The sequence below is a fragment of the Labrus bergylta genome, chromosome 9, assembly GCF_963930695.1.
Source record: "Labrus bergylta chromosome 9, fLabBer1.1, whole genome shotgun sequence".
NCBI classification, from domain to species: Eukaryota; Metazoa; Chordata; class Actinopteri; order Labriformes; family Labridae; genus Labrus; species Labrus bergylta.
The window spans coordinates 27,647,942-27,673,945 of NC_089203.1; the positions used below are offsets into that span (position 1 = coordinate 27,647,942).

Below are 26,004 nucleotides of genomic sequence, written 5' to 3' on the forward strand. Positions count from 1 at the left end.
CCGAATACTCTTCTTAATAAGTTTATCAATACAAAAACACAAATTTATGACATCCTAAACATTTCATGAAGAAAAAAAAGACAATATTTTTCAAGGTTTTCTTTTGTTTCACATGCTATAATTTATACAAAGTTTGGCCCGAGAACGTATATAAACATGGATGTATTCTCAGTGACATCACCCATTGGTTGCTGACGCAGGCTTTTGAAGCCTAACCATGGTGGTCGCCATATTGGAAAAGCTGTCTCAAACTAACTTTCATTCATAGTACCAGGCAAAGAGCTGGATCTGAGGGGGGGGGGGTCTGAGCCTCCTGACAAACAGCCAACCCATCAATCAGATTAGCCACGCCCCTTTTTATGAATATCTCGTATCCTTCGTATAATTAAAACAGATGAGTTGTAAAAAAAATATGCAATGTACAATTGGTGCCGATCAAGAAATGAACTTTTTAAACCGAAATCATTTTTTAAAACGAGGCTGTAAAAATGTTCAATTGCCTCAAGTGGACAGTCGAGGAACTGCAGTTATTTTGCATTTTCACATTAGCTTCCTTAAACCACAACTTTTAGTTTATCAAAAGGTTTAACACTTTCAGATGTTATGCATAAACAAAATTGCACAGCACAGAAATCTGTTCCACTGACACTTTTGCTATGGATAAAAATAATATATATTTTGCTTTTGATAAGGGTGGATATGGGATAATAAATACAATTTCATAGTTCTCTGATTTGATGAGGTATTTTAATTATGCGTAATTTTTTTTCCTAATTGTGAACAAAACCTTCATGAAGAGGATCCAAACAAGTCAAAAGACTTACTCTGAGCAGACGGGGAAGTGGATTTAACTTACTTACTCTGCAGCTGAGTGAACCTTTCGTCATAGTTTCAGATCTGTAGGAAGTTTGTCTCATCGTGACCCCGAATCAGGAAGCTGACTGGGACAACGGGAAGTCTCTATATGAGTCAATCCAGCAACACTGGAACAGGGAGAATAGAGAAATGCGCGGCATCTTCACAGAAACTCTTAGATCAGGACAATGATTCTGCAGCAATTAAACAACAAAGTTAAGAAACAAACTTTTATTGATCCAAAAGGGGCATATTAATACAATAATCGAGGTAGGAATTAAAAAAAAGAAAACCAAACTGAAACAAAGCAGGCAGTGTACTGGACCATCGCACTCCTCAGAACAACGCTTCTGCCTCGTCTCTGTTAGCTCAGACGGGTCCGGTTGTGGTTCTGAAAGGCTCTTTTTGAACCGCAACGAGACCGAGCTCAGGCCAGTGGAGACGAGACATTTCACAAAACCACAAGAAGGGACTGAGGAGAGTCACAGACTTCATGCGCAGCAAAAAAAAATCACATCCCAAGTGGCAGCTCCAAAAACAGAACCAACGTCCTTATTACAACGGTAATGAACAAAATCAGAATCAAATAAAAAGCTGATATGTGTTTTTATTATAAACATCATAAACTTCTGCATAAGGAAAAATGAGGATTCTCTTCACCTTGTGGAAGTTTCTGCAGAAGCATCTTTAAATAAATTATTGTTTCAACATGTAGGACTGTTGAATTCACACGACCTTTTTGATTCAAAAATAAATTAAGAGTGCAGCAGAGATAATGAACCTGAACTCAAGCAGACGTATTAAAAACATTTTTGTGCGTATAATTCTGATTTAACTGTCCATGTTGCAGCACTGAACGGTTCCTGCAGCAGAGACTTGTAAATATGGCAGGAACCACTTCATGCTACAAACACACACTCCTTTGATTCAGATCACATTACAAAAGTCATCGGAGATAAAATAAATATTTGGCATGGCTGCAGAATTATAAAACTCTGGTATAATATCAGGGTTAGACCATTTGATATATAACTTACACTCTATTAAATATATGGCTGACAAATGAGAGGTCGATGATATAACTGATCTGTTAAATAATCTATTCATAGATTTATTTATTTTTCTTTGCAATGTCTGTAAAGTCTAAATCAACAAATTGTAAACAAGCATGCAAAAAGGCATTTTGTTGTGGAAGTATTGCTTCTATTTTCTACGATGTAAACATTAGAACAATTATTTTTTATGACCCGACAAACTTAAGACATCACGGTCCGTCAGTGCAAACATTCTCCAAACATGAAGGACAAATCAAACACGTGTTTCTGATAAAAGCGGCTCAGGTACGTTGTGAAGGTTAATGTAAAGTGATGAAGAGATCATGACTGAGGATTGAAAGAATGTACCCTAAGAAAGAAGAACAATTAAGTTATCTTTCAGTATTTTTAGCGGGTTTTTTTGTATTTATTTGACTTGTTTGTTTCCCACATTTCTTTTTTCAGTAGACCTCTGAAAAACGTAAGCAGCTCGAAGAGGCAGAAGATTTAGTGTCGACTGCTTTTCACATTTGTTAATGTCCGGCACAAAAGGGTTCTTTCATGAAAGATCCTTCATGTGCTGGGGCGGACTGCAGCATACACATAAATGCATCTGTTAGCTGAGTAAACGGAGAAGCTCTGTCTACATAAAGCTCTTATTAAAAGTCATATTTATATACCATTAAAAGATGTTAAGTGTAAAGATGCATCACTTAAATTCTCACTGAGGTTTAGACTTCTGAACTGAGCAGGTGAAGCCTCTTCTGGACCTTTTTAAACAAACTGATGTCTACTTGTTGAGCCCTCTTCACCAGTGTTGAAGTCCATGACTACTTAAAGTTACTTTGAGTAACTCAGACACATGAAAGCTAAAAAAATATGCAGCAATTCTCAAGACAACTTTTCTAGACCTTGTGTGGGTCATGACCCTCAGGTTGGGAACCACTGGCTGGAAATCTCTTATTAAAGGAACCTTTTAGACGCCTTTCACTTCTGAGCTTAAACCCAGAATCTGAATGTGTTGTTGTGTAGGTATAGCCCGAGGGTCGGGTCATAAAGCCTGAGCGGTAAAAACAGGCTCACATTTCTTGCAAACTGTGCAGATATGTTGGATGACATGTTCAAAAATACAGATGAACAACCTTCATGAAGTCTCATAATTCAGGTGTTTCCTTTAATTTGTGGGTTTTGGAAGTTTCTCTGTCTTCTGGCTGATAAGTTTAACTGAGAAGTTTCTCTCCTTCTGGTCCCAGTGCTGCTCTGACGGGGAAGTGCTTACGTGCTCTCACACCCACACTTTTAACACACACACACATATTCACACCTGCACACTCTGAACCATCCACACACACACACACACACACACACAGTTCATCCCTGACGACTGGGCTGCCACAGTCTCACTTTCTGTCAGCCAGCTGAAGTTTTCTTTGTGAAACTTCTTGACTTCAGGCTTCAGCAGCAGCAGGATCGTCTGACACCAAGCGCCCGTGTTCACAATAACTTACTGTGCTGCCACTGGCTTTAATAAATACTCAGCTTTCTGCTGCTGTCGGCGAGGAGAACAAACCTGAACGGCCCTTTTGCTCTCCGTCTTTCCTGAGTGGTTAATCGCTACATCAGCAGCGGCTCAGTCGATGCGGTTACCACAGATTGTGAAACGGTCGATCTCCAACAGATCTTTTTTGGGAGTCCTGTGCTTCAGCTCTGAGTCTCCTTTCACCTCCCCCTCCTCCTCCTCCTCTTCTTTGGAGAGTGATGTTATACTTTGTTCAGGTTCAGGTGGGGGTGTACGAGGTCTGCAAGCTGTAGCACCAGAAGAGGAGTCAGTGGGCGGGGGAGGAAATAAGTCAGTCCTGGGAGTGGGCTGGGTGGTCACAGAGCAGGAGGGGTACGGTGGTCTGCTGAGTGGGGTGGGGATCTCCTCATCTTTGGATTCTCCTGTAAGGGAACAGAGAAAAACATATTTCATGACAAACAAATAAGCTTATGTTGCTCCGCCTACATAATGGTCACTGTTGATAATTTACTAAATGTTTCCACAACAAATGAGGCGTTCAGGCACAGAGCTGAGTGTAGGTCAACTGTGTTAGCCAGCACTCAGAGCCCAACACGTTCTCTTTAGTGCCCAGACTAGAAGCATAAAAATAGTTACATGTACGAACATATAGCCCAAGTAAAACTGGAGTTACACTCCTGAGTTGTTTAAAAAAAACAGAAGCAGAGCTGTTGTGTTCAGACGAGATGGTCAACCGAAAAATCTTAAGTTTGTAAATGTTTCTTGGGAGGCTTTAAAAAGTAAGACTGATATCATTTTGATCTCTGTGGAGCTGGAAACTAGAGGCAGTTCGCTTAGTTGTTTCCTCCTGTCTCCACTCTCAATGCGAATGCTAAGCTAATGTCCTCTTAGCACATTGACATCACAGTGGTATCAAACCTCACATCCTAAAGTATGTCCTGTTGTTTTAATGTATTTAACGAATGATCTATTTGAAAAGGGGACACACAGTAGTGTCAGGAAAACACAAGACGAGACTCCTCTTGTATAATGTGGAGAAAGTAAAAGGAGGAAAATAAAACATGGGGGAGGGAGATGTGCAGACCTGGAGCATCGATTTCTCAGCCTGTAACACACGAGGCGAAGATGTTCTGACCTGAGTGACGGGGAGTGATTCAACCTGCCGGATTCACAAGTCAGCCAACATATACACCCACCTGACTGCTCAGCACAGAGGCAGAATAATAAGATGTGGCCACAGAAGAAAGCTGCACGGATGGTTTCTACTGCAAACTCCATCACATTATGTTAAAACACTGCACGGCCTCTTTAAACGTCGAGTGCAGTGTGTGTGTAACCAAAAGGAATAATTCATCATATTAACAAGAGTGTCCTCAAGAGACGAGCACAGCCTGAGGCTACTGAAAAAACTTTTATTCTTACAGTAGACAGAGCTGAACCAACACTGTATCGAACCACCGCAACCCGCTGAGCATACAGTATAGACAGAGAGGCTTTAAGAAGTATGAAACAGGCCAATGGAAACAGACATTTGAAGCCAACTCATATTAGAAACTGTCAGGTTGTGGAGCTAGATTACCTCGGGTTCTGCATGAATAATTCAGCAGCGAATCAGAGAGGAATTTATAATAAGGCAGGCTGTTGATAGTCAATAAATAAACAAGTTCAAAACATCTTTACGCATTATTTCTTCTTTTTCTTTAGTTTAACTTTGATTCCACGATCAGACAATGAAGTTTCACTTTTTCAGATCACACATTCTCGTCATGACTTTGTCAAAGCTCATGGCAGAGAGAGAGAGAGAGACAGAGAGAGAGAGAGAGAGAGAGAGAGAGAGAGAGAGAGAGAGAGAGAGCAGGTTATCAACCTCATGGACGAACGTTCAGCTGAGTACTTTCTCACTGTGTCAAGTCACAGGACCATCACTGCATTCAATTGCGGGATGAGCAGTTGGTAGTGCTGTTTTGAATTTCCCTCGGGATCAATAAAGTATCTATCTATCTATCTATCTATCTATCTATCTATTCAAAGTGTTTCTACATTATGTATGGTGTGAAAGGCATTGCTTGTAATGAGTTATCATCAAACTGTGAAGCTTTCCACTGCCTGATGGAAACACTCAGAATCATTTAGACAGCGAGGAAACAGACATGAGGAAGAACCTGTGGAGGTCGCAGGTGCTCAAAGGCCGTCACAAACTTGAACTTTGGAGAAAAAGATGCATGCACAATAAACAAGCCTTTACTTCCTGTATGAGACCGGACACTGTACATAGATTCACTGAGCTTAAAGTCTTTATATGTGATTTTTCACACTTAAATATAATAGAAATCAAGTATATCCTCTGAAAATAACTCTGTGAGTCATGACTGTCTACAATGGGTGTAACACCCGAGTCCCACTGTCTCTGATGTTTTCAGAGTTTTCAGAGTCCTATCTTCACTTTGTTTACATCGCCAGGACGGCCGGCTGACTCCTCCCCTCGTGTATAAAAGTTGTTTAACTGAGGGACTAGAGAAAAGAATAATAACATACTGTACTCACTGCTTAACTGTGTTTCTAGATCACGCTCATTTCAGGTAAATTTACATGCAGTGTGAAGATACCAGCATGATAAAGATCGCTAGCATTAGCATGCTAACACAACAATGCAGCGAGAGTTGTTTTGGTTTCATGCTGGTGCTCAAGGGCGACATCTGCTGGATGAAAAAAATCACATAGAAAGCCTTTAAGTAAGATGTGCATAATGTACTAATATATGAGTAAAGATGTATGTTCATGTACACACACAATGAATTCATCATCACTGGGTGTCAATCATACACTAACGATACTGTATAGCTCTATACCAGCGTTTCATCACAAATATGTGGTGGATGGAAATGTTTTCTCTCTTCATTATGAAATCAGGTTTTTGTTGTAATCTGTTAAATATGTAAAAACTGAATATGCTCGTTTGGCCTCCGTCAAGTCGCAAAGACAAATCAAGCTAGCAGCAGTGATAACGTCAGCAGTAGTCCTTTTCACCAGGTTTTTTCCTCTTGTAATTGCACTCCTGTCTGCTTCATTAACATGTGTAAATACACTTCATCCTTAGGGGTAGACATAACAGAAGATATGGGAGAAATATTATTCTAGTCAGATACCTACCCCACACACACACACACACACACACACACACACACACACACACACACACACACACACACACACACACACACACACACACACACACACACACACACACACACACACACACACACACAGGGTCTTTTCAGTTTTTCTCTGCTAGAAATGTGAGCTTTGATAAAAGTTAACCACCATATGGAGCCTGCAGTGGCTGATGCGAAAGCCCTCATTACCCGTTTCTGCCCTCTGGACAATAGCAGATGGCACAGCCAGTGCAACGTGAATACAGATCATCGTAAAGACAAAGACGTGCCGATGAACTTCACGGTGCAGGGAATCCACCGGCGCAGCAGGTGCAGCTCGAGGCACAGACCGGGGCATTTGAATGTTAGAACAGCGAGTGCGGGATGTGAGGTTGCCGGTTAAAATCCCAGCTCCTGAACGTGTGGAGAGCAGAAGACTCGCATTAATTCCCACTCTCTAAGTATTATACTCTATATGCTGGAGCATGGGCGCCCTTAAGCCGTGTGTGTCTGCCGCTTTCTGAGAAACCCGATTTGTTTGAGACACAAGCGCTGGCAGGAGCTTTGATGTTTGATATGACACGATGCACCATCAGGATCTTTGTCGTTTTAAAGCTCCAGGCTCAGCGCGGCAGGCGGGTCTGAGGCGCGCGGCAGAAGAGAGATCTGCAGGGATTTGGCTGCGGATGACAGGGAGATACTGCCTCCTCCAGATCTGTGTTTTATTGTCTGTGTGCCTCAAATAGAGGGCCTGTTTAACACTTTGTCCGGATATTTACATGAATGTTAATGAATGCATTCATATGTTGATATTTGAATGATGGACTGAGGGGGTGTTTGCTGTTTATTATTTTAGATGTCAAGTCATACATGTTGACTTCCAAAACACAAATGCATCTAAAGTCTAATAGATGGTGTCATGGTTTTTATTACGAATGAGAATTTAGGTTAGAAGGCTATGAGTTAGAAAACAGTTTCAAATGAACTTGAAATGTTATTAGTGATCAGGAGCATCACAAGAGGCCTGCATGTATTTCAATGAAGGGCTAACTAACTCACAAGCTAACAGGAGTTATTTTAGAGCTACAACTATCTTTAATAAAAAGTCTCTTCTCCCATTAACATTAAACCTATGTACTAATGATATAATAGTGGAGACATGATATGTTCTGAACTTATTGCCTTGAGGGAAGTGCAACAGTGAAAGGTCAAACTTCAAAGTGTCACATGCTATACCTGCAGCATCACCATCATGTACTGTCACATTTATGATCAGATCAAAACAATTAGAGCATACATACTGTAAATTGGTCACTAAAAATGGAATTAGCTCCACAATTGAGAGAAAAGTGTACAGTTTTCTTTTCAGGTGTTGCAGCGATGGAAGAGGTCAAGAGAAGTGGTTCAGATAGAAGTGATTGTACCCGACCTAAAAAGCCTCTGCATGTTTCTAATAAGCTCCACGAGCAGAAACGTGCTCAAACTAGGATCAATATTGGAGATGCTTTTGAAAAATGGAGAGAGGTTAGAACACAGAAAGGTTTACAGACCCATGCAGAGCTGGATAAACACTGAAGCTTCAGAGTCCACCACATGGCATTGTGTGCATATCAACAATAGAGATGAGGGGGCAGAATTAAAGTGTTTAATTGAATTGAATTTGGACTGCAGTACCTATTTTAAACACTAGGTGTTCTCCATTACTATTTACAATAACTAACTAATGACATAATGTTCCAGTCAGGATTTTGTTTCTCTGAATAATGCAACACCAGGTGAATAAACAGACTGAATGTGTCCATCAGCAGTCTGAAGCTGGACACTGAGCTGCCACCTGCTGACCTCCATCTGTCTGCATGCGAGTGTCAGCTAAATGTTTATTAAGTTTAATAAGCCTGGTGTTACATACATAGGACCAACACAGTGTTTGGAAACATTATCAGCAGAATTTAAATCAGACATTAACGACTATTATAAATCTTAAAATCAGATATACTACAGCAGTGCCTTGTTTCCTCTGTGTGTTTTTAAGGAACATTGTGAGACACTTCTGTTTTATTAGTACAGTATATGAAAGTGCAGAGAGACAGGAGGGTTCAGCGAGTGAGTGAGTGAGTAGGAGGCAGACAGCAACATGCAGCATTATTCATAAGTAAGAAGAAATCCCAGGACATCTCATTTACTCCATATATCTCCTTAAGAACTAAAAGAATCTTCTCTCAGGTCCCAACACTTTGTATGTCTCTAAAATGTTAAATGAGTTAAATATTCCAAGCCCATGCTCTGTGATTACAAGCTTTTGTGAAATTCCTAATAAACTAGTTTACGATGTGTTCGGTTGCTGCTCACTCGGCAGCTGCAGATTTTTACATATTTTTTTTTCTGGATTCAGATTCAAACTCAAACTGCTGTGTTCACGCTGCATAATGACCTCCAGCTGAGGGTTCCTACAAACTCTCAGAATTGTTCATGAAGCTATGTGAGCACACACAGTAACATTTCTAAAGTCTAGTGTTAGTGCTCCGATCCATGCTCGAGCACAGTACACTTCCTTGGCCCTGGAAGAGGTGTGATTTGGCAAGGTACACTTCATGCACAAGCACAAGTACACAACATGGGGAGCCTTCTGTTATCGATACAGTGTGTGTGTAGTTACTCCTTATGATTGAAATTCCTGTAGAGTATTTCATGTTTATTTTTTATTTGATAACATATTGTAGTGTTGAAACAGATCACAGATGATCCACAATCTGTTTGGATTCATTTCATTTGTTAGCAAGTCCAAATACGTAGATGAACAACAATGTTTTCTGAGCCTTTTGGCAAAAAACAACACATCTATAATCTGTGTGTAAACATAAACCCTCTGACTTTAAAAAAAAGAACATTCATTATGTTTTACGCTGGGGGAAGGAACGGGGAAAAAAAGGTGTGTTTGCGTTTACCTGAAGGTGTTGGACATCTGTCCTCAGCTTGGTTGGGGCCTTTCTCAGAGGAGGAGGGAGTGGCTGTGGGCTTCTCAAACAGTTTGTCCTCCATGTTGGCCCTCTTGACGTAGATGCACGACTTCCCCAGCAGCACGATACTGTTCAGCACTTTAAGGGAGACCAGCCTGCAGAGGGAGAAGGCTGAAGTTTAGAGCTGTGCACATCGGACGTGAAGAAATGTTTTCTTTCATCAGAAAAATACAATTTTTAGGGCACAGGTAGCCTAGTGGTTAGTGCGCATGCCCCATGTACGGAGGCTATATTCTTCAAGCATTCGGCCCGGGTTCGATTCCGACTTGTGGCTTCTTTCCTGCATGTCATTCCCTCCCCCTCTCTCTCTACAATGTATGACCCTATCCACTGTCCTATCTCTAAATAAAAGACATACAAAGCCCAAAAATAAATGTAAAAAGAAAACAAAAAACTAAAACCTACAATCCTTTTCTCTAAAAATGAACTCAGCTGGATGAATAAACACAAATTCAATTTCTCTCTCATGGGTTGATTACACTGAATATCAGCAACTGACAATGTAAAAACATTTCACATTTCTAAAATACATGGAAATGTTTTTTCAGGGGGCAAGTTGGTCTATTATATTTTTATTTTAAAAAAATAACAAGGATTATGATTTAAGTCATAACTGAGCAGCCATTTGTCCTGCATAGTGATGTGCAGCAGTGTTAACACAGTGCTGTCTTGAGCCGGGCTGCAGCTATAATGAATCTCTTCTACCATCTGGTTTCGATCACCAGTGTTCACATCCCACCACTGACACCGGGATGTTGATGTGCACCATCCTTCTGCGTTTCTGGGGCTTTGCTTTTAGGTTGGCCTCTGCCACCGTGACGAGACAAAGATGGACACATTTGGGTCTGTGGACCACTGCTCGCCATGACAGGACGTTTCGTACCGAGAGACTCAGTGCAGCTGAGTCTTCGTCAAGGCGCAGTGGCCTGTGTGAGGCAGAGCTATTTTTAAACCAGGGGGTGGGGAAGGCCAGAGATGGCACTAGAGATGACAACATTGTATTCTTCACCCCGAGGGAAACTCTTCAATGGTACGAGTCCAATGGGATCAGGCGAAAGACAAGGAGCGAGGCTATCAGCAGCTCAGCGCAGGGAGAATGTGAGGGCACAGTGTTAATGCTTATGTAACTGTGTGTGTGTGTGTGTGTGTGTGTGTGTGTGTGTGTGTGTGTGTGTGTGTGTGTGTGTCTGAATCTGCGTGTGTGTTTATGACAGTTCCTGCATGTGTAAGTGTGCATTCAATAAACCCTGCAAGCATGCTCATAAGTAGAGCATCAAAGATTGTGTGAGAGTCACTGTGCATGTTTGACCCAAACAATGTAAACAATAACATGCAAATACATGATGAAATAAATAATAAAATATAGACAGTTTCGACAACATGCTTTATCAGCAGGTTAGTCTGCATGTTTAAACATGTGAAATATCATCAGTTTTAGCTTTAAATCTCTTCTTCTTGAGCTAGATTTTTAGAGTACAATTTATGAAACACACGTCATATTAAAATGTCATGTTCAGTGTAAGTACAGCTTTATAAGACTTTAAAGCTGCCTTGATTTTCAATCAGTACAGGGCATGTTCAATACACTCCGATAATAATAATAACAGTAACATCAAAGAAAACTGTTTAACTCCAGCGGACTTACCCGAGATAAAAGAGGAACACACACGTGTATGAAAGAGCCCCCTGCACCTTCACAGAACTCATAACCACTCGGATGAGCTGTACAACATTAGAAAGCAGAATACATGATAAAATACATGAATTTAGACAATGGTGAGAACCATCAGGCAGCAGCAGCTCTCATCTTAATGCATTAAGATTAGATTTTGTAGAAACATCCGGCAAACATGAATGTGCCATTCACAAACATTCTGCTGGTATGTAATGTCTAAATGTCTCTTACCAGCGCAGCCAAAGGCAGAGGGATGAAGCCCATCCTCCGAGCCACTGAGTCACTGTAGTCAGTACAAGCCTACACAGTGAGAAACAAGCAGATTACAGCTCTCCACAATACAGCATTGATTAGCTGTGTAGGCTTAACGCTGTTCATGAAAGTATAATAACATTATTGTGAAAAGAGAGACACAGCTTACATTCTTCTGTCGACTGCTGACGAGATCGAAGGCCAAACTAGCTCGGTATTCACTGTACACCTGGAAGAGAGGCGGGTAAAACCGTTGAGAGCAGACACACATATGACAAGTCGTTAGTTGGTGAATAGAGCTATTTAAGAACGATTAAATATTGGGTATTATTCTTACATCCGCGGTGATGTCGTTGAACTTGGTGATGAAAGCGTGTTTGATGATGTCCACGAGAATTTCAGAGGAAATGACCATGAAGACATCAGGGAACATCACCCACATGTGGTCTGAGGGCAAAAACAAGGAAACAATGACATTTTCTTTTCCCCCAAAATCAGCTGGCATCAAGTAAATTATCATATGACAACAAAATAAGTGTGAAAAGATACTGTTGATCCAAACAACATACATTTTAGCCATCAGGGTTCTTCCAACCGTAGTATAAATATTTTATAATCACAATAGTATCAGAGTGTTTTTGGTATCAGCCTCTTCTCAAGTCTACAAACTGGAAATGCTTGTATGTCTAAATCTCTCAGCAACAATATGCACTATTCAGAGCAGTAGCCATGAAAGCAGCAAAACACAGACGAGTGATGCTTATTCATGGCTTTTTTTGTGTGGACATCCTTTTAACTTCCTGTTTAGCCAATGTTTTGGCTAAATAAAGAAGTGAAAATGCAGCATGAGAGATAAGGAAATTACTGGGGACTTGTGATTGGTTTACCTCTTTAGCAACAGCAGGCTGTAACTCTGCTAGAATTAGCACATCACTATTATGATTTCAGCTGACAGGACACGTCTGTCATCTACTGTGTGTGTGGCTCTGAGACTGGCAGGAAGAGATGACTGTTTTCAGAGGGCTGTCACACAGAAACGCCCCGTTTTCATTCTTCACGTCTGCTCTGTGGCAGGTTTGTGAGGGGGAAGATTCCCAAGGTAGCGCAGCGGGTCAAGAGAGTCAGCATGTTTTGAGGGAAAATGTCTATCAAGAGTACTGACAGTAAAAAAAAGAAGCCAAACAATGGGGAACAAACCTGGGAGTACATGCTGTTTGTTTGCATTTACTTAAATATAAAAAAAACAGATAATTACCTGGCTTCCAAAGAAACTGCTCCATATTCCTGAGACATACGATGAGCAGGAGAACGTAGCTGGTGAACCGCTCCTTGATATCTGCAGGGTCAAATCGACATTTTTGTGATTTCAATCTCTCAACTCTGGGAAAAACAACGTAGATAAGAAGCATTAACATTCCAGACACGTCTGCAGAAACTCTCACCCACACTTGGTTCCCTTTCACAATAGTTATGTGTTTAAGCAGGTGGTGTTAAAGAAGAGTTGAAATGAGTCAGACCTGTCAGTTATCCTGCTTTGCTGTCAGAGGTGCTTTGAGCACTTATCATACATCAAAGCAGCGTTGTTAAACTGACATTTAGTCTTACCCTACTATTGCATGCTATACACATCCATCTACTATAATTTAAAGACGCAGCTGTAAATGTTTAGCACGTAATCATCTGTGCTGCTAGCTTGGAGCCTTGCTCAGCTCCTTAAACAGGAAATCTTCCAAGACGTGAGTGAGCAGTGGGAGGGAAATGGCAGCTGATTAAGGCTTATTCTCTTCTGCTGTCATTACAGCACAATGAGTGTGACAGAGATCAAACCTACAGCGTCAGGGAATCAAAGGGAACATGAACAATGCATTTAATATCTCTGCATTTCAGAATGACAAATAGATACACTCGTACAGTATATGAATATGCGCAACCGTTGTGTTGAATGCTTTTCCCATGTTTGATGCTCAGCATTGTTTTGAAAATCAGTCATAGTGATTAGATGTCAGTCATACATCTATCCAACGGAGATTCAGAAGAGCTTGTGTTTCATCTTTATGATATGCTTAAGTCAAAAGTAGTGATTTAAAACATGAAGATGTAACTTTTCTTAAAAACAATGTGATGTCAGATCAGCCACAATCTGTTGGTTCCAGCTTCAGGATTTGCAGCCTGTCTTTCTTTTGTTTCAAATGTCAAATATTTTGTCACAAGGCAAATTGACAAACCAACTTCCATTGCAGCTTTCAAAACCACAAGATTTGATTTAAAAGGACCCAGAAAAGAAGGTGTTCAAACAGTTTTCTCTTTTTGCAGCAGAGAAGAAGTTAACGAGCTTGTGCATGAAACGATGATCACAGATGTTTGGGTCTGTGGGACACTCAGTGACCATGAATATTCATACACCCTTTCATTTCGTAAATTTCATTCTGTGCAGCCTGACATTAAAGCAAATAGGAAACCATTAAAGGTGCCATGTGAACAGATCTTTTTGTAAATGTAGGTATGTTTTTGTCCCTCTTGCTCTTTCCAATACTCTACATTATTATCTATCAATTTATAAATGACACATGCATGTGCTATTTCTGATTTGACTTTGAATATCTTACCACTGTTCGACATTTGGAATAAGTTGTTCTTCCCAAATTTCTTGAAAACACTTCCTTTGATCTCGACAAACTGTTTTAGAGAACAGGAAGACAGAGGGAGAAATGCAATTAGCAGAATTTATGATCCAGAAAATACAACAGCAACAAGCTTGTTGCAGCTGCAGCGGTAACATTTCATCAGCAACATGCCAAGTGCAAAGTGACTGTCATACATCTGCACACAAATGATATAAGTGAAGTGTCATTTGTGAGCATGTGTTTTATTTGCAGAAAGAACTGAAGCCCACAGAGCCCCTGTAGTAACATAAAAAACTATATTCTGCCCACACAAAATATTGACTTGTGCATAAATATATGAACTTGGGCCAACAACATAATATCTAGTGTGTAGCACAATATGTACATTTTTTGCGATTTTGTTTTTTACTGTTTGGAACTTTAGGGTCTCCGTAGAAGCAGCTTGAACAATTTGCATGTGTGTGTGTGTGCATGTGTGTGCGAATGTGTGTGCGAATGTGTGTGTACTTACATTGTTGGACAACATGATGGTGAGCAGGGACTTGTTGTGTGAGTTGAAGGCGACGTTGAGGGTGGAGGCTTGGACCATAATGAGGATGGAATGGAGGACTGAGAAACAGCCACTCAGGAGAAGAACTGATTAATAAAAGCTTTTAGCACTGAGCACCACTTCATAACAACTCTAATAAAACATTCTTCACTGAAGGTCATGTACTTTAGAGAAGCTAAATTAGATGAAAAATGAATACACTTTAGCTTTTTGTGTTTCTGTCCATCTTGTTGATAGAAAATCCAAAACAGATCTCATTCTGGTTAATAGCAGCAAAGTCTTGAACCCTAAAAGTCTTCACTTTTCTTCACCAATGGTGACAGAGAGCTCCAGTCTTACAGAGAAGAAGTAAGTTATGGGCTTTTTCTGAGTGTGACTACATGTCATCTGTCAAATATATCTCTGGGAAATAAGACAAGGGACACCATTTGTCAACACAAAAATAACCTCTACAGCCATATTCCTGATGAACCAGAAGGATACAGACGTAAAAAACGGCCATGATGAAGTGAGGGATGACTCCTATGCTGTCTCTTTTCCGTTCTTTGGGCTCTGTGGCCGTCCAGTAGAGAGCATCCAAGATGTCTTGACCAAACGAGGAGAAGAGGCGGTCAGCCACCTAACAGAGAAATGACAGATAAGATCCTGAATTACTAATAATTCATTGAAACTTCCATCATTATGCTTACTACACGAATGCATCTTCTTCTTCTTATTGCTATTGTTTCTTTTATTTTTTTGGTTGTTTTTCAGCATCAGTTTTAATGATGCCAACTTTTTATTTTGTCTTTCGAGATAAAAACCATTTGTTTAAATTTAATGCAAGCTGTCTACTTAGTTAAAATCCGCTTTCTTCACTTCATTATGTCAAATACGAGACCATCCAAACTCCATCAAATACAGTCTTGCATGTAGTGAACCTCAATCTGTTAAAACAAAAAGTTGTTTTTGGTCAACCAAAAGCTACTTGAGATGTTTCTTTATTCATTAAAGACATTCAGTATTTATTTAAAATGGCGTTCTACGTCTGGCTTCTCATTTAACGACCTGTTTGTCTGTTGGACACACGTCATACCTTCTGAACACACATAAACTGTCATTCTACAGCACCAGGTGTGAGTGTATGAATGTGACTTACCTCCAACATGTTGTAGATGATGTAGAGTTTGATGACCGACTGTCCTCTGATCAAGTGGTACATCATGGAGTAGTCCACATAATGCATCATGGAGAAGCACAGCACCAGGATCAGGCCCTTCAGCATGTCACACACCTGCGCCGGCTGCAGCAGCCGCGACCCGCTGACCGCGCACACAAAAACACAAAGATACTTTGAGTTCATCTTTCTATGTTGAATGTAAAAAAAAAAAAAAAAAAACAGTCACACATTTAAGAGGCTTCTGAAACACTGATCACACAATTTTCATGCTGGGAAAATGCAGTATATTCTTAAGCAGTGAATATGCTTCACATGCACACATAACCTCATTATAGTGACTGAGTGAACGGTGTAATGTGTTTGTACCCAGACACGACATACATAGGTATATGCTGATTGACAAAAACACACTGAAATGAGTGACAGCAGGAACACAAAAAAGTTCCACTTTTATCATCACTGATGCTCTACAGCTGGTTAAAGACCAATAATAACCACGTCTTCTTCTAGGACAACACAGAGACGGTGAAGAAATCATTTCCATTCAAAATAAAAGATATCCAAAAATGAAAAAGGCACCAAGTCTTAACAACATACAAGCTCACATTTTAATATTAAAGTTAGGATCTCCTTGATACCAAAAGGTGCCTCATTCACAAGATTTATCTACTTTTAATATAACGCTGTTTTGTCCTGTGCTTCAGCCCCAACATGATTAAATCTGGGTTCTTCTTATCTACCAAACAGAAAATAGAAAAAGGAAGAAGTGCACCCGTGTAAAAGCATCTATCTTTTTTTAGAATAAGTCAAACTTGGTGCAGCATTTTAGACCAATATGTTAAATGGAACAAAAGCGGGTGAACATGCAAACTTGCCAGATCATGTTTAATGGGTGTTCACATGTTTGGTACGTGTGCAGCTTTCATAATTAACAGCAATGGTCGGAGCATGTTAAGAGAAGGGCTGACAAATCCATAGGACCCCTTATTTACTATGACAGGGATAACCGGGGAGAGCCAGAGAGGGCTTAACTCTTAAGATGTCCTGCATATTCCACATGTCAGCTATGTGGCTGCTCTATACTGTGTGTCTGCATGGCAAGCACCACAAACTACAAGAGGGAGAGTATGATTCCTCTTCTCCCAACATGAGCTCTGACTGACCATGAAACCAGTCTTCAATATGTATACTTTATAAAACAGATAAACTACAAGATCTATCTGAAAAATAGAGCAACACAATCCCTCTCAATAACATCCATTTGTCTTATTATTACTAATCACTATAAACCACAGGAACAAATACTACACAGACTCACTAGTGCTCTAAACAGCAGGACAATGAGCTACTCTAACACCCATCATTACCTTTAATATAAGCAGCTGGTGGTAAGGCTTACATCTTAACAACAGGGCTACTCCTCCGCTCTCACTATGTTAACACAGGAGTGAAATCATGAATCAGTGGGGGTGGGGGATGGGGGATTTGTAGGTATCTTAACTGTTTACAGAGCGAGCTGCTGAACTTAGATGTAAAAAAAAAACACAACCTTGGGAAGATGTGTAAATTAGCTCAATCAGCTGTATGTAGTAGATGTAGTATTGTATCTCACAGTCTTAAGAGCCTGTGTGCAGCTCAGCTGTGAAGGGAACAAGATGGGAGGAACATCTGGATCCTTTTTTTCCCCAAAGGCATTAAATACCAAAGAACACAATGAGTGTACAATATGGTTCACATTTACATGTATTACACTAAGGTGAGCTATCATACAATACATTTACCTTCACTGCTTTCCTTCCTAACTATACATATTATTAGCCCTATTATATTATCCTCAGAGTGAAAATGTCCTGTTTTTTTTCTATGGTACTACAGCTCCATCCAGTGGTCAGACATGTGAAAGAGGCATGGCTCAAATATTAAGAAGAAAACTTTGAGGTTTGTGTTTTCTGTAGAAGAGTGAGAGGATAGATGAAGTGAGAGATTTGAAGTTTTTTCCACCCACAATTTACTGTTGAGTCATTCCATGTTGAATATTTGAGGAGACCGTTGATCCAAGAATTATTTTTCTTACAGCATCACAGTGCACAGTTCAAATACATGACCACTATTAAAACCATTCTAAGGATTATTCTTGACAACAGAGTCGCTTTGCAATGCATTGAGAAAATCGTTTTCTGCATGCAAGCCATTTCTCAACGTATCTATACTCTTGTTTTTTATCACCAAATAATAAAGTGTAATAAACAAACTCTTGCTTTAATCTTTCTGGGTTGTTTGTTGTCTCAGGGGTATTTTCTGTTGAACCCTTGAGTGTTTGTTGCTTTGCTGCAGCTTTTCCCAAAGTAACCTGAATTAACTGTATTTCACTGGGGTTTTTTGTTTGTTGTTTTTTTAACTCATCTGCTCAGAAAATATTAAAATAGTAGTCTACCCTTATTGTCTTCTTTTTTTTTTTTAGATGCAGGGCTTTATTTTCACTCGTTTTGTATCGCTGTCTGTCTGTCTCTCCTCTGTGCAGTAGTTCAGCTCTGCCTGCGGTCTAACACGGTGCACTGTAGACGACAGCTAAACCCAAGAGACTTTCAGACCGAGCTGAGATAAATGAGCGCACGTAAATGAGGTGAAAAATAAATAAATAAACAGGCTGATCTTGTTTTTTTTTTGCTCTGGGTTGCGTGTTGTTTAGCTGTGAGCGGGGTTCACCCTTCTGTTCTTATATAGACGCTGCTCAGCAGACTGAAACGAACACAGAGAATAAACAAAGTGGCAAGGACTCTACTCCATAAACAGCGGTACAAAAAACACCTGAGTGACAGCTGACAACGTAAAGCAACAGTTTATCTCAACATAGCCAGTGCCATTTAAATCATAAGCTAACAAATGCCTTCGATCCTCCAAACAAGTACTCATGAATATATGAGATCTTTTGCATAAGATGGACTTAAATAAATAAATGGTTCCTTTCAGTATTCTGACTGAACAAGATGATTCAGTCCTCCAGTTCTAATCAACAATATCACACTTCTTCTTTAGAAACGAGTGCCAGTAAACAGCAGCTTTGGTATTCAGGTGGTTCAGGTCTTATCCACAACATGTGCGTCACATGGCTCCCTGGAGGCACAAAGCTGCTGCAGCCGGCTGGTAGCGCAGCCTGCACAAAGCAGTCCTCGCTATCTCTCTTCTACAAGCTTCTCCATAACACACATGTAAAGATTACACATTGTTGAGTTCAGTTAGCCATATGCAGCATTTTAAGAAGCCATGACTATGTGCCACTCATACATTAGCTTCAGAGCAGGCATTAAGTCGGCGCACTAGGAAAAGAAGAAGAGAAGGCCTGATTTCTGATTACAAAAGCTTGTTAGAGAAGCAGGCGGTTGACAGAATAGAAGCTGTTTCGCTTCTGTAGAGCATCTGGGGGTTTCAGTGCAGGTAGGAACGGTTTTCACCTTTCTCTAAAGCTGCTCATTGGAACCATGAAACAAGAAAAAATGAGCCCCAGACTGATCCAGAGGAGCTGGGCAGTAGGCAGCCCTCAGGTTGAAGCATGTGCAGCTGTACACTAACAAAAAAAACAAAAAACAACACCACGATAAGAATGAGCATGCACTCTCAGCAAACCTTCCCCGGATGAAGAAAAAAAAGACTTATGAAGAACCAAGATGGCTGCTCTAGATTGGAGACCATGACTTGAGGGGCCAGGCTGTGTATTGGTGGACAAAATGAAGATGGAGAGAAACTGGTGAAGGGATGTGCAGGTCAGGTCAGGACAGTGATAACTGTGAAAAGGGCTTTAAGGAGCATACCTGCTTCTTCTGCAGTAGGGGCATGTGCGTGCCCTGCAGGTGGTGAGGAAGGAAAGGAAAGAGTCAAAACAGAGGGTGAGATGGGCAGGAGGACAGGAGGTGTCCTTTTTTGGGGGGGGAGGGCTTGGGGGAGTACACCTTGTAGCTTTCGATTACAATAAAACATTCTTTCTACAAATTATAATGATGCCTTTTTAAAGTGAAACAACTGTAAAAGAAAACATATTTAAATATTGTGCAAAAGCTACAATGAGGAATGTTTTTTACATCTTACTTAGAGGTAAACCATTAAATGAGACAAAGTTGGACAGCTGACGTACAATGAGTGATGGACGGGTATTAGGGCTGGGCGATATGGACCAAAACTCATATCTTGATATTGATTAGCTGAATGGCAATACTCGATATGGATATGTATTTCATTAACAGTGAAAACACATTGAAAAATAAACTACCTGTTTGTGAATTTAACAAGTAATATTATAAAATAAAAATATTCCTTAAATACAATAAAAGAGAGAGAGAGGAGGAGCAGGGTTAAGAGGGACAGACAGTCAGTCATCATCAGTGAGATGAGAGGTGACCTAGTCCCTCTGTAACGTTATTTTAATGCAACATAAACTATATCGATATTAACGATATTGTCTAACCCTATATCTTGTTTGAAAATATATCGATATATCTTAAAACTCGATATATTGCCCAGCCCTAACGAGTACCTTTAACAGAATCTCCATACAGGTAATGAAAACAGCTGACCCCCTCTTTGTAATGAAATACACAAACACCTGAACTGGCGCATAGATAGTATTATTAACTGCAGCTGATCAGCGTCCTATCATGCTGTATATAACAGGAGCTCAGAATGTGGAAAAGTACTGCTAAGAAGAAGTAAGCATACATGACCATGTCTGAAGAGACAAAAGCATCATTTCTGCATGGCGCTTTTTGTGCAAATTTAGCTCATCGTCCACTTTAAAAGTGCGTCTGTTCAAACCTTTAAATCAAATGTCTTATTATTATTATTACCGGAAAATAGAAAGTGTGAGGTAGCACAGCTTTAAGACAAACCATGATTGTAAAAAAAAAAAAAGAAGATTATTCTGACCAAAACCTTTACACAAGTGTTAATGTGCACACTACAACATGTTTGTATTCATGTTGCATTTCATTAAAGGGCTGCACATTGAATTACTCTCTCTTAGACACTGACACTTTGTATTGAGATTTTCTATCTTGAATGCTTTCTATAACTTGCCTTAAAATGTAATCAAACAAGAACATTACAGGACAAAGTTTGTTGCATTACATTGTAAAAAAAATCCAAACTAGCAAGGAAATATTATGAGTGTTCTTCTAACCCTATTTTTAAATAAAGCTTTTAATGTAAAAATGATGAATTCATATATACAGTCAAAGGTGCAGAGACATGGCAACAATCAACACTTTCAAGACTTCAAAACGGACCTGACATTGTTTGTAACTCATAACACACTAAAGTTCAGAGTTCAACAAAAAAAAGAATTATACTTGAGCTTGGAAATGTCTAACAAATGATAATGCTGCTAATTATATAATCCTCTGTTCAACATTATAAAAGTTAATATTAGTTTAGCTGTAATTGTGCACATATTGAATGTTTGCGCACAATGTGTGTGTTTGGACCTGAGGCTATAGTGATACTGTGCAATTATAACCATATGTTTTTGTGTTTTATGTGTATAGGAAGTAGAGTTTGTACAGTTTTTTTAGGCTCTGACCTGAAGCCACAGCATGGCAGAGTGAGGAGGCGGAGCAGGGCCAGCAGCACCCTGAGGGGTAGCAGGGTGAAGACGTACAGGAAGGCATCCACACACAGGAAGAGGCCAAAGGTCATCAGCTAGAAAAGACACACAGCAACACCTCCAAGTCAAACCTCGGCTGTCAGTGTGAACGAAGGTTAAGAAGCATTTCTCCGTTTAAAACAACGACAAAAACATCAGAAATGTTTAACAGCTAATTCAATTAGTCAATCTTTATTTCTAAATAACTAATGCAAAACACATCTTATTTCCAGACACACTAATCATTTTTAAACAACCTAATATCATCCACCATGAGTCAGCAGCAGACAGAGGAATGGAAAGAGGCTGACAAATACAGAAACAACAACAACAACAACAACAACAACAACAACAACAACAACAACAACAGATTTATGGCTATTACTGCCACATGTTACACTTAAAAATGAAGGCTAATGGCTAAACCGAGAGAGCAGTCACATACCTTAGCAGCTGTCCATATACTTTCAAACACTTCCATGTCATATTTGAAGAAGGTTTTAGAAGAGGTAACGTTAAAGCATGCTGATGTTTAAAAAAAAAAAAAAAAAAAAAAAAGCTTGAGGGAGGCTCTATCCCTCATTGGTGGATTTTGTGTGACTTTTCTTGGGGCCTTGTCAGGCGCAGTTGAAGTTGGTAAGTGTGCTTCACATAGTGAACTAACTGAGGTCTTTTATGTTTGCACACATTCCTCTCTCTCCCCGGAGGAAGAGCGAGTGAGAGCTACATGAGTCTGGGCTGACTTGTTCAGATGTGTTTTTGTGGACGGACAGTCTTCTCAAATACATACCCCCCCCCCCCCCCCCCATACAATAACATTAAATGCAAACAAACAGGATACCTATAATACTCTTATCGTTGGATTTACATTCATAACTGTGATTTAGCAACTTCAATAAGTTTTCTAAACAGGCTACATGTTGACATGGATATAAGAGTTATTACCAGGTATCATGGTAAAATATGTGATATAGTCCTAGAAAGAGGGGCACATTTAGAGGAACCCATATTTTATATCTCAACACTGCCCTCTAGCGGTTCATGGGGCGAACAACAAAAACATACAGCAGAAAGTAAGACACATGACAAATGAAAAAGATTTTATATTGGGTATACTTTGCTAGTAAATTATACAGATTAAGGAATGTGTTTTATAATGCAGCTAATGTTTATCTTAATAACTAACTATTATTTAATGTTTAAAATAGTAACAATAACATAGTTTAGTGTTGTTCTCTATATCAAAAGCTACTGGTTATAAATAAAACATTCTCTTTTAAATGAGACAAACAAGCTGATTGTATTTAAACAACACATGTTTGGTATCTTAAACTCAACAAATGACCAAAACAATTGAATCAGTTCAGCATTAATACACAACATGTGGGATGATTATCCAGTGTAAGACAGACTGAAACATTCATGAGCTTATTGTACGTATTGTGAGCTGTAAACTGACAACATGTCTGATGTGTGTTTTTGAGAAGGACAGCACACAGATGGAAAGATTTGAAAAGGAAAGGGTGTAGCTGAGTGAGTTTAGGGCCTTTGTTGTACCTTCTCCAGCTCCTTGGGAATCCGCATGCATGTGTACACTCTCTCTCTGCGCTCTGTGTATTTTGCCTCATTGTGTTCGAGGAAGTAGCCTCTGGTGAGCTCTGCAGAGATGAATCGCGTCAACGATGGATCTGGAAAAACATTTGAGCACCAGTGTTAGCACAGGGCCATTGTCTGCAACAATTACAACCACAACTATCAACACAATGACAGCGCCGACCTTTCGAGTGTCCCATACCGCAAAGTGAAAGAGAAGGAAACTGCTCTGAATGGTACCAACTGAGGGGAGCTTATTGTCTGATTTAGTAAATTAATTGATACATCATTATAATCCCTCATCAAGCAACATCTGTCTCTTTTTGGTTTACAGCAGCTACTGTCATGGCTATCATTCTCAAGCATGAAATACATGAACTGAATGAAATACAAGCACATGGCAAAAGGTCAGAGTCGAAGACAACATCTTTGGATTGCTTGTGTTGTTCAGAACTTAAAGATATTCAGTACAGTTTTCTGCTGTTGGTTGTTGTCTTGAAATATGACTTTCAAAATAGTTTGCATTTCAAAACTGTTGCTATTTATTTCTGCATCAATAAAAATATAATTCAGCTTTAAATGAAACTGCTTTGAAAGTACTATAATGCTTTATTCTCTGGAATGCATCCATTTGAAAACAAAAATGAAGAGACATATTAAAGTCTAGTCTTGTGTCTAGTGAAATCTAGTGTTGTGAAAAGGTTTGGTAAATAGTTCAAATAAAACTTTTTTGTTGCAAACAAACAGGCTGGTTTGGGTGAATTGTCTCTGATCTAAATGCCCACATACCATCTTTAAATTATGTCTCGTTGAGCTCAACTCGTGAGAACCTGTCAAACATGTCATGCCTCATAACCTGAAGACAAAGAACAATAGACATCACGTGACCTAAATATTTAACGTTTGCTCAACATACCACAGTTTTGCTGTTTAAGTCAAAGTCGCACATTGAGCTGAAGTTTCTCAAATGTTTAACTAAATTTAGGGCCGACGCCACGAACACGCTGTGATAACAAAGACAGTTAACAGTCTTATTAACCAAAGCCCATGAGCAGTGTGCACACTGTAATGCAGTAATACATTTTAATTACATTGTAAATGTTCCCTCTTGTGCAAATTTGCTTCGAGTCCCAGCTACAGTGTCTCTAGTAGTGGTACTTTACTATGTTCAATATTTATTCAGTAGTGTAGTGTTTATACAACCTGGGATGTTGCCTTGACTTGTTCTTGACTAGATAAATCTACTATCTCTCTGCAGGGTCAAATGAGGAGCCATAAACGTTTGTATGGTCCATTAGTTATACCAACATGAGGTGTCTTATTTTGAACGTGTTTTATATTAAGACCATCAGTTACAAACATATAAATATTAAGTTATCCATCATTTATGACAAAGAACCACTCTATTAATCAAGTCACAAATACCTCTCCAGTCTTTAACCTTACACTATTGTCATCATATCGATCAAAACTGAAGACTCTCTTGGCGTCGTCTAAAATGTTCAAAATTTGACTGTACAGCAACTAAAACCTGTGACCATGTCAGAAAAACACTATCAAGGCAGGCAAGGCTGTGCAGTGCTCAGTAGGTGGACTGGCACATCTCCAGCTGCCAGGACAATGTCCAGGCTTGGTCCATACTGGGACATGGGCCGGCGACCCTCCGGTTCCCAACCCAAGTCCCTACAGAATGAGCTACTGCCAACCCAAGAGGGCAGCAGCACACGTCATAATAAGTATTACATGATACATGAAACATGAAACAAATGTGTGTAAATACATACCCAACTATCGCTAAAGTTCAAAGGTAGATCTAAGAAAGATATCGGCCAAAGAATTAGTTTATCCTCCCTTATATCGATATCAGCCCCAAAAATCCCATATTGGTCAGGCCCTAGAAAAAATTGATTTATAGCTACACTGCCAGTAATAAAGTAGTAAAGTTAGGCTACTAGTGGTGTTAGGTAATAGGCTTATTAGTAGGCCTGGGCGATATGGACCAAAACTCATATCTTGATATTGATTAGCTGAATGGCGATACTCGATATGGATATGTATTTTATTAACAGTGAAAACACATAAACACATAAAAAAATAAACTACCTGTTTGTGAATTTAAAAAGTAATATTATAAAATAAAAATGTTCCTTAAATACAATAAAAGAGAGAGAGAGAGGAGGAGCAGACAGTCAGTCATCATCAGTGAGATGAGAAAAATGAAATAACGTTATTTTAATGCAACATAAACTATATTGATATTAAGGATATTGTCTTACTCTATATCTTGTTTGAAAATATATCGATATATCTTTAAAAACTCGATACATTGCCCAGCCCTACTTATTATTAGTCTAATAAATTAACAACAACAACAATAATGTATTTTGTATGTACTTGTATGTTATTTAAATATAAGCTTAACATTTATTGATACTATTTTTTTATGTAACCCGGATGTAAACAATGACGTATTAAATAACTGATACAGAGTGGGGTCGTCATGGTTACCGCCCACTGGACTGTTAGCATACAGCTACATGGTGGATTACTGTATGTAAACTAACTTTAAACATTAGCTTCACTGCAAAACAGAAGAGCCAGGACATTGTTTTAATGATTAACTCTACTCTGTGTTATCCACTGAGCTGCTATTCTTAGTTTAATTATGTATTTAAGGAGTTAATCAAGCTAGAAAGCGTGCAGTGACCGTAACGTTAAACCGTTTACCTGCTGGCTGCTCCAGGTGCTCCCTCCTGACAGCACCGATGTCGTAAAATCCCAAAGTTTCCGGCAGCTCTGGAGTTATACGGATTTTACCCGACCTGTGCAACTCCTCCCAAGGTCGTTTCTGTCGTTTCTTGAGCTCGCTGTCTGTTTCTTTCTCGTCTGACAGCTGCTCGGTCCCCGATGTGTCCGCCATCTTTAACTCTGTGCCGCCGCGT

The 26,004-nt window shown here is 39.6% G+C and overlaps 1 protein-coding gene across 2 annotated transcripts; it reads right to left on the minus strand.

The window, feature by feature from the left end:
- Positions 1 to 1,071: 1,071 nt before the first annotated feature.
- Positions 1,072 to 26,004, minus strand: tapt1a (transmembrane anterior posterior transformation 1a). Of its 2 annotated transcripts, XM_020648488.2 has the most exons (15): positions 25,790 to 26,004; positions 23,027 to 23,157; positions 21,407 to 21,525; positions 19,647 to 19,679; positions 15,817 to 15,979; positions 15,162 to 15,297; positions 14,640 to 14,737; positions 14,111 to 14,180; positions 12,760 to 12,840; positions 11,842 to 11,951; positions 11,674 to 11,733; positions 11,484 to 11,552; positions 11,223 to 11,299; positions 9,506 to 9,672; positions 1,072 to 3,830 (listed from the first exon to the last, which is right to left on the minus strand). In XM_020648488.2, exons 1-15 carry the CDS (start codon positions 25,980 to 25,982, stop codon positions 3,520 to 3,522), a joined length of 1,818 nt encoding a protein of 605 aa, XP_020504144.2. In that variant the 5' UTR covers positions 25,983 to 26,004; the 3' UTR covers positions 1,072 to 3,519. The 2 variants fall into 2 exon arrangements, with proteins under 2 accessions (XP_020504144.2, XP_020504145.2); XM_020648489.2 differs by lacking the exon at positions 19,647 to 19,679.